Raw genomic sequence first — 9,674 nt, 5'->3', positions numbered from 1 at the left:
GGGCGCTCGGGGAGGGAGGGCCGGAGGAGGGGGCCGGCGGGCGGGGGCCTGACCCTTCCAGCGGGAGAGCGGCCCCGCCCGCCGCCACGCCCCTCGCCGCCCAGGGCGCCGGGCCATTGGAGAGGTGCGTTGTCCGTCCCGCGCCGCCACCGCCCAGCGAACCTCCAGCGCCGCCGAGGGCTGGGGCGGTGAGAGCGGCGCGGCGCTGGTGCTGGCGGGCTTCGCCGAGACTCCGGGTGGACGCGGCCGGCGCCGGCGTGTGGGCTCGCCGCCTGCAGCCATGACCCTCGCAGTCCGCTCCTCGGCTGCGGCCCGGGCCGTCTAATATCCCACACAGGCGCGCGCAGCTGTTGGAGAGCCGGCCGCCCTTCCCTCGTCGCCCTTGGCGCCTTATCGCACTCCCTGTCCCGGAGCTGGGAGCTGCGCGGGCAAGCCGGCGCCCCCGTGCAAACTGGGGGTGTCTGCTGGAGCCGCCCCCGCCGCCGCCGCTGCTGCCCCGGGCTCTGGCCATGGCCTGGCGGGGCGCAGGGCCGAGCGCCCCGGGGGCGCCCGGGGGCGCCGGACTCCGTCTAGGGCTGCTGCTGCAGTTGCTCCTGCTCCTGGGGCCGGCGCGGGGTTTCGGAGACGAGGAGGAGCGGCGCTGCGACCCCATCCGCATTTCCATGTGCCAGAACCTTGGCTACAACGTGACCAAGATGCCCAACCTGGTGGGGCACGAGCTGCAGACGGACGCCGAACTGCAGCTGACAACTTTCACGCCGCTCATCCAGTACGGCTGTTCCAGCCAGCTGCAGGTGGGCACCCCACCCCCACTCCTGGCGGGACCCCGTGGGCAGGGACGGCCCCCAAAATCGCTTCGTGGAGCCCTTGCCAGCTGCGGCCCCTTGCCCCCTTCCTTCCCTGGCCCGAGGGGTGCAGCTCTCCTGGAAAAGTGATTTCCATCCCCACCCCCACTTTTCTGTCCCTTCTCTGAGACTGGAAGCCAAAAAGTTGTGTAAGTCATCTGGCCTGTGAAAAGAACCCTCTCTTACACCCCACCCTTCCGTTCTTCTCCCCTGCCCACCCATGTCTGGCCAAGCCCCTAACCCCAGTGGAGCTAAGGGTTATCTTTGCCAAGGATTCCAGTCGCCGCTGCTCGGTGGGCGAGTCCCCAGCAGGGCCGCCAGCTGCTGCTAACTAAGACTTGGAAAGAGAGATATGAGACTGGATCTTCTCCCTTCCCGTCCCTCACCGACGGCCTGTCTCCCCCATGTTTTGGGGGGGTGGGTTGTTCAGTGAAACACTACCGCGCGGTCTTCTGTGAAACCCCTTCCTCCCGCCCTCCCACGCGGTGCCGGAGGTCACGCAGGAAGGAACGGTAGGGTTGGCTTGAGTTCTTATTCTCCGGGTTGGAGGCAGGTTTCGTGCTTGGAGGGAAAGTAAAAGTTGTAGGAAAGCAGTTTCTATGTTGGAAGAATTTTTTTTTTTGGCAGTCATTAAAAATCTTAAAGCTTATGTAATGATCAAGAAAATGTTCATCCTACAATAGTAATTGTAGGAAGAATTTGCATATACAAGGTGATTATAATCTTGCAAAAACAAACACTAAAATAACATCCAATTCCTGGTGGGGAGGGGCCCGGGGAGACAGCAAGATAAATTTTAGAAGTGTTAACATTGGTTGTGTTTTGGTTGGTGAGGCTGAGTGATTTTTAGAAATTTAGAACAGAGAGCCATTAGGGGGGGAAAAAGAGGTTAGTTGCCCAGGCTAGAAATCTGTGGTTCTGGCTGTAACTTCTGAGAGATAAGAAACAGACATGCAACTTACTTACCAGGTGCCTGTTTTTACATAGGTCATTTTAAAAGTTGGGTTGTGGTTTTGGAAAGATGGGGTTGGGATTAGACCTGTTGCTGGTGAAATGTCCCTTTGGAAGTTTCAGGACTTTAGAATTGGGTTATAAAAGCTTAAGAAATGATCCTCTAGCTCTCAGTTTGGAAACAGCACATATCCTGACATCAGTGGCAATTTTGTTGGAGAAACACTTTTGCAGGGATATATATTTTTAATTACATGTATCCTGGGGAAGCAGCCAAGCTGTTTTGAAGGACAGGATTGGATCCCTTTACATGCTGGAAAATAGTTACTTGTAATTCTAGACTTCATAGACAACATCTGTAAGGAGCCAAGCAGACTGTTTATCAATGCTGGAGGAATTGAGGACAGCAACTGGACTCTCCCCTGCTGGTGTTGCAGTTTCAGGGACTTAACATTTGTATTTTCCTATTGTGCTTCATTATTATTCATTGAGGAAACCTGGCCACATAAACCTCTGGTGACCAGAGACCTCAGTCTGCATCTCATCCTTGAGCCTAACAGTGTCTCAATGGGAACTTTTTCTATCTCATTGTGAGACTGATTAAAAGAATAATTTTAAGGGATAAAGGAAAGAAAAGGGAATGTTAACGGAATTTGTGTGTTTTTTTTTCACATTTATTTTTATGGTGATAAAGAAATGGAGATTAAAAAGATACCACCCTATCACCTAAAGCACTGGGCCATTGGATTAGCCTCTTCAGCTCTTTCAAATAGAATCTGAAAAGGGAGGGAGATTGAAAGTCAGTTTTTAAAGGTTTATTTCTTTAAGTGTTATGCAAAAAGGGATTATGTAATTCTCCTCATTTATTTATTTATGTTCCTTTGCAAAGGATTATTAGAGCCCAACTGAGAAACCTGTGTAAATGCTGGATTATGGGGTGCCCTTGTTTGAGGTCAGAGCAAACAGACAGTCTCCCTGTAGGCTGGTTCCAAAGTAGATATGTACATTGCCTGGAAGCACTCGGCTCAGCTCTGTACAGGCATTTGGTCAGACTTCCAAGTCATTGTTTTCTTTGTTCATTTCATGACTTTTCCAGTTCTTCCTTTGTTCGGTTTATGTGCCAATGTGCACAGAGAAGATCAACATCCCCATCGGCCCGTGCGGCGGCATGTGTCTTTCAGTCAAGAGGCGCTGTGAGCCCGTCCTGAAGGAATTTGGATTTGCCTGGCCGGAGAGCCTGAACTGCAGTAAATTCCCACCACAAAACGACCACAACCACATGTGCATGGAAGGGCCAGGTGATGAAGAGGTGCCCTTACCACACAAAACCCCCATGCAGCCTGGGGAAGAGTGTCACTCCGTGGGAAGCAATTCAGATCAGTACGTTTGGGTGAAAAGGAGCCTGAACTGCGTCCTCAAGTGTGGCTATGACGCCGGCTTGTACAGCCGCTCGGCCAAGGAGTTCACCGACATCTGGATGGCCGTGTGGGCCAGCCTCTGCTTCATCTCCACTGCCTTCACGGTGCTGACCTTCCTCATCGACTCGTCCAGGTTTTCCTACCCTGAGCGCCCCATCATATTTCTCAGTATGTGCTATAATATTTATAGCATTGCTTATATTGTCAGGCTGACTGTAGGCCGGGAAAGGATATCCTGCGATTTTGAAGAGGCAGCAGAACCCGTTCTCATCCAAGAAGGACTTAAGAACACAGGATGTGCAATAATTTTCTTGCTGATGTACTTTTTTGGAATGGCCAGCTCCATCTGGTGGGTTATTCTGACACTCACTTGGTTTTTGGCAGCCGGACTCAAATGGGGTCATGAAGCCATTGAAATGCACAGCTCTTATTTCCATATTGCAGCCTGGGCTATCCCTGCAGTGAAAACCATTGTCATCTTGATTATGAGACTGGTGGATGCGGATGAGCTGACGGGCCTGTGCTATGTTGGGAACCAGAACCTCGATGCCCTCACTGGCTTCGTGGTGGCTCCCCTCTTCACTTACTTGGTGATCGGGACCTTGTTCATTGCAGCAGGTTTGGTGGCTTTGTTCAAGATTCGGTCAAATCTTCAAAAGGATGGGACAAAGACAGACAAGTTAGAAAGGCTGATGGTCAAGATTGGGGTCTTCTCAGTACTGTACACGGTTCCTGCAACCTGTGTAATTGCCTGTTATTTCTATGAAATTTCTAACTGGGCGCTCTTCCGGTATTCTGCAGATGATTCCAATATGGCGGTAGAGATGTTGAAAATTTTTATGTCTTTGCTGGTGGGCATCACTTCAGGCATGTGGATTTGGTCTGCCAAAACTCTTCACACGTGGCAGAGGTGTTCCAACAGATTGGTGAATTCTGGGAAGGTAAAGAGAGAGAAGAGAGGGAATGGTTGGGTGAAACCTGGGAAAGGCAATGAAACTGTGGTTTAAGGCCAGCCAGCCTCCACGCTTTCCTCATTTGGAATGGGGGAATGCCAGCGTTTCGGTGGTGATGCTACTAAAAGTTTTATGCAGTGAATCTAGCAACATTTAAGCGTCCCCCCCACCCCCCAATCTACCATCTCTACCGACCCTGCCACCAACATAAAACCAGTCATTTTGCTGCAGACTTTGGAATGATCCAAAATGGAAAAGCCAGTTAGAGGCTTTCAAAGCTGTGAAAAATCAGAATGTTGATCACTTTAGCAGGTCACAGCTCGGAGCGTGGAGGTCTTGCCTAGATTCCAGGAAGTCCAGGGCAATGCTGTTTTCCCCTACAGGGTGGGATTTGAGCTGTGAGTTGGTAACTTGCAGGGAGACAGATTAATTTCTTTTAACCCTTTTAAATTTTAAATACTAACTGGGTCTTTCAGATAGCAAAGTGATCTATAAACACTGGAAAGGCTGGGTTCAGAGAAGTATTATAAGAGTTTTATAGTTTGGCTGATCTAACATAAACACCTTCTGTGGTGCACTGTCTGCTGTTTAGAACTTGGTGGATTGCACTCCCAAGAGGTGGTGTCAAAATCTTTCAGTGCCTTTGTCATAAAACAGAATTGTTTGAACAAACAACAGTCCTGTATTAACACATACGGTATCCACAGGATTTTTTCTTCTCTCTCTTCCTCTCTTAAATTTCACCGTCTCTGTTCTAGGCTGCTGCTGTTTTCTTCGTTGTACACTAATGACTCAAAAAAGCTATTTTTATAGGAATTTTTGCACTGCAGCATGCCTAATGAAGGGAAGGGAAGGGTGATTCACTTTCTGACAATCGCTTAATTCAGAGGAAAATGAGATTTTACTAAGTTGACTTACCTTACCGACCCTGGAGACCTATTGCATTGAGCAATGGGGACTTAATATATTTTACTTTGTGTGATTGCATCTATGCAGACGCCAGTCTGGAAGAGCTGAAATGGTAAATTTCTTGGCAACTTTGCATTCACACAGATTAACTGTGTAATTTGTGTGTGTCAATTACAATTAAAAGCACATTCTTGGACCATGACATAGTATACTCAACTGACTTTAAAACTATGGTCAACTTGCATTCTCAGAATGATAGTGCCTTGTTTCCTTTAGCGTAAGAATGTTATCAGAGCCTGGTCTACTTACCACAATGGAGTCTTATTCAGTTTTGTAAAGGGAGCTAAGGACAGCTAATCCAACTACTTGGTGCATAATTGTTTCCTAGTAATTGGCAAAGGCTCCTTATAAGATTTCATTGGAGGCAGTGTGGCCTGCAGTATTTATATGGTGCTTAATGAATCTCCAGAATGCCAGCCAGGAGCTTGATTGGTTAGCAGGGAATAAAGTGTAGACCATATGAAATGAACTGCAAACTCTAACAGCACAGGTCTTAATTGCCTTTTGCAAAGGTATCCAAAGCTTTTAAAATTTATGCTTTACCGTTCCTCACAAGGGGGTACCCCCCAGCAGCCTCTCAAAAGTTGCACTTCTTTTAAAATTGTAACTGGCCTTTCTCTCTTAACCAGCCTTAGGCTTTCTAATCACCAGATCTCTGGGACAAATTGTTGACATGTCACAGGTTGCTCTCCTTGTAACTTATACCTGTCTTTGCTTCAGCAACTGTTCTGCAGTGACTCATTATTTATTAATTCCTGCCTTTATTTTTTTTTTAAATAGATAAGAAAGCTTTTTTTTTTTTTTTTTTTTTTTTAAATCTCACTTCTTTATGGAGAAACATTTCCAGGGACTCAAAATTCCCAAATCTGGAAATAAAACGTGTCTTTCTTTTTTCTTTTTTGGTTTGAATGTTATGCCCATGGTTTGACATTTTCCTTCCTTCTTTCTTCTCTGTGTGTGTGTGGTTCCTGAATCAACATGCATATATAGTTCATTGAGTGTTTTGGAAGGGAGACTCTGGGGGCTTTGAAGACAGAGCTAAGTGGGTCAGATGGTCTCTGGTGCTCTATGCCAGCCTGAGTGCCTTCACTGGACTCAGCGTCAAGGCCCTGGAGCATGAGAACGGATCTCCAAAAGAACCAGTTTCACTCCATCAGAAGCTGCGTTGCTTACGAAATGTAATATGTGCTGTCTTCCAACATTTCCCATAGCTATGCAGGGCTCTGAGCGTGCACCCAGGGGCAGAGCCTGCCCTTACTCACGCTCTACTCTGGTGTCTTGGGAGTTGCTCCAGGAAGGGAAGGGACTGGCCTTGCTGTTGGACTATAGGAGTTTGTATTGCTTCAGTAATTGTGTGGCCAAGGCAGTACCTAGCAGAGGGCTGGGCATGCAGTAGGTGCTCAATATTTGTCCATGATTAAATCATAATATGATGATGAAAGAGCACTTGAGTCTTACTTACCTGAGCTAGTGCTTACTTACCAGAACTAGTGCTCTGACAACTTTTGGGGGCTTGCCATGTCTGTTCCGCAAACCTCTTGCCTTCTCAGGGGAAGATGTATTTGCTCAGAAGGGGCTGTTGGTACAGGCTGGATCATATCAGCTTTAGCAATGCCACGGGGTTATAGGACTTTCTGTTCACATTCCAGACAATGGAGAGTGTTTGGTTTCAGGAAAGAACTTGTGTCTGAGGAATCAGTTGCCAGTGACCTTCAAGCGACTCCATCACCTCTTATAATTTTTTTTTTAAGTGAAACATCAGCAGCACGTGTATTGAGTGCCAGCTGTGTGTAAAGCCCCGTGTTGGGTGCTGAAGGGATGTTATGAGAGATAAACCCTGTTCTTCTAGCTGGTCTAGGGTAGGTAGTACCTGAGTCTGCTGAACTTTGCTGTTGGTTTTGTGACGGAGCAGAGCTTCCTCAAATTCCCGTCTGTTTCATTGCCTCCATTTCATGAACCTCTTCCCAGGTCTCTGTCTTTAGGACATCTCTCACCCCTTCCCAGAATGCCTTCAAATCAATTACAGGAGTTTTTACAGAATGCACACGGTCTGTTTCATGACAGTCTCTGGAGAAATTCCCTAGGAAGATGATGAGAACAGACTGTAAGGACACAAGCTCCTGCATCCTCTGCCTCTTTGGGGACAAGGCAGTTCAGGGCTTGGGATGTTCCATGCGACTTGTGTTAGGTGTATTGGAAGACAGACAGCATCTTGCTAGAGAAAAGGTGAGAGTGGTTTTTCTGAAATCTAGGTAAGTAGTACAATTGACGCTTTCTATAAAAATCCCTTAGCCCCCAGAGATTTCTATGAACCAGGGCCCGAGGGCATCTCTGTCCAACTTTCTTTCTGGCAGGCTCTCTTCTGCTTCCTAAAGGCCAAACCTCAGGGCAGAGGAACAAGAGGCAGGGTGGAACTGGCCAGAACCATCTGGTTGAGCGACTTGGTTGATTCATATCCTTTTTCCTTTATGGAGGCCCATTTCCTGATCTCTGAGACTGCCTCTGAGCTGGCAGCTTGCTCAGAGGCCTGAAACCGGAGAAGCAGTGACACTTTTTACTTCCTTGAGACACTCAGACTCGACTTTCCTGCGTCACTCACCTGTACTGCCCAAACCCAGAATCTGGGGAGCTTCTGCCTTCTACTCTGAATTGTGATTCTATCCAGCACCTTCCACTCTGCCCTCCCAGGTCCCCCTCAGCTTCTGCTCATGGCATTCAGTGCTCCTTGTGTTGGGACCCAGGCTGGGGCTTCAGGACATAGTGATGAATCTGGCAACCTCAGCCCAGGAGGTACAGACTCAGATTAAGGGGTTTCAGTAGGACAGTGCAGCCTTTGGCTTCTGGTGAGGTAGCCAGAACAGCAGTTAGGAAAGGGAGTCCTAGAGCACGACTCTGGAAGGAACCTCTTAATCTCTGCCTACCCTGAACATCATTCTCTGATGGGGGGCCTTGGAGAGGGTTGTTATTCCAGCTAATCCTGTGGAGTCACTGGACTCTTGACAATTGATTTTGTTCCTTTATTATATTTGAGTTCAGAGTCCCTGTCTGAGTTTGCATTATATTTGGCAAAGGACCTGGGTTATCATTTTGTACTCCAGGGCTAGGTCACAGATCTTGGAAACTCCTCAGAGTATTTTGCCCCTATCAAGGATCAGATTCTAGAGCTTTCACTAACGGATTTAGTTTCACTGTAGCCTGGATAGATCTCTGTTGCTGCCTGTTGCCATGTGCATGTGCAGTAACGGCACACTTAGCAACATCAGGAGCGAGGTGACCTGTGGATCCCCCTGACCAGCCTCTTCCCCTTGGTAAGCCCAGTTGCCCTGATAGTAGCCTGTTTCTGTTCCTGATTTGCCTTTTCTGTCTTATTTGCATGAGCAAGTCCCCAGTACTCACCCAGGTGATTTGTAGAGGACCTGTTTGCGTCTTATATGAGCCATGTCCTTAAAGCGTTTGTATCTCCTTGATCTGCAATATTCCGTACATGACCACCGTCATCCCAGAAGGCTTCTGAAAAGAGGTGCAGGAGCAGCTCTGCCCGCACGCAAGTCGGTCCGGCTTCTCTCCCAGGTGGGGAAAGTTTCCAAATCGTGCGCATTGGCTTAGGCCCTGACTGCCCTGGGGGCTTTGGGAGAAGTTAGCTGCTTTCTAGGTCTCTCGCGGTGGGGTATGCTGGTGGGTCTGAATCTTTTCTACCTCACAGGGATGTTGTGAGGCTTTGGAAGGTTGGAGGGTAAAGGCCCCTTAAGCTCTTCGTAAGGCAGGTGGAGTAAATATCTGTGAAGATAAAACGTGACACACCCTGCTCTGGGCATTGTCACGGTGGTTGCTTTTGGCCTTTTCTTGGATTGTCCGCCATGCCACAGCACCAGGAACCTGGAGGCCAACCTGGGGGACTTTCAGGTGTTCGGCATAGAGGTACCAGGCAAACTCCTGCTACACGTGCCCTGAATGAATTGCTGAACCATAAAGGAAATGGGCCCTGCTTTTTAGGATGTACAAAAGTATGTCTGCATTGATGTCTGTACTGTAAATTTCTAATTTATCACTGTACAAAAAACGACTTTGCTATTTAATTTTTGTATTAAAGGAAAATAAAGTTTTGTTTATTAACCAGTGTGTGATTTGGCGTATTCCTGAAGGTGTATGATAGCCCCTGGAAGGTGTACATACTCTGCAGAGAGAAGTAGAGGTTCCAGTTAGCAGGGCAGATGGAGAACAGATTTCTGAGAGCTGCTTTGTTTCTTTTCTGTTGGTCCTTTTTCCCACTTGGGATTTCTCCTGGGTCAGCTAATCCCCACAAACCAAGGTCAACAGAATTTATCACTACTGTGGTCATCAGTAACACTCAAGTAACTCATGGTCGCGGGGTGCCTGGGCCATGACTATGTTTCTCAAGCTATTATCCTGATGATCTCTTTTTGGCATTTTCAATATGGATGGCCATCTTTACCTTGCAAGTCCCCTTGACTTAATATGGTGACCTAAAAAATGTTTTCCATTACTGTTAGAGTTTCAGACCTCTTAAAAAGGGAAAT

The 9,674-nt window shown here is 47.9% G+C and overlaps 1 protein-coding gene across 1 annotated transcript; it reads left to right on the top strand.

The window, feature by feature from the left end:
• Positions 1-285: 285 nt before the first annotated feature.
• FZD4 (frizzled class receptor 4) lies at positions 286-9,249 on the top strand. Its single transcript, XM_062196845.1, has 2 exons — positions 286-794; positions 2,893-9,249. Exons 1-2 carry the CDS (start codon positions 510-512, stop codon positions 4,219-4,221), a joined length of 1,614 nt encoding a protein of 537 aa, XP_062052829.1. The 5' UTR covers positions 286-509; the 3' UTR covers positions 4,222-9,249.
• Positions 9,250-9,674: the final 425 nt, after the last annotated feature.

Source organism: Lepus europaeus, chromosome 7 (assembly GCF_033115175.1).
Source record: "Lepus europaeus isolate LE1 chromosome 7, mLepTim1.pri, whole genome shotgun sequence".
Lineage (NCBI taxonomy): Eukaryota > Metazoa > Chordata > Mammalia > Lagomorpha > Leporidae > Lepus > Lepus europaeus.
Note: the sequence above shows the minus strand (reverse complement) of the source record. Positions and strands in the feature narration are given on the sequence as shown.

What these genes read in the sequence shown, in the direction of transcription:
- FZD4 (XM_062196845.1), top strand. Translation starts at nt 510, where the DNA reads ATGGCCTGGCGGGGCGCAGGGCCGAGCGCCCCGGGGGCGCCCGGGGGC. An exon ending in GCTGTTCCAGCCAGCTGCAG is followed by an intron (nt 795 to 2,892) that starts GTGGGCACCCCA and finishes TGACTTTTCCAG; the next exon opens with TTCTTCCTTTGTTCGGTTTA.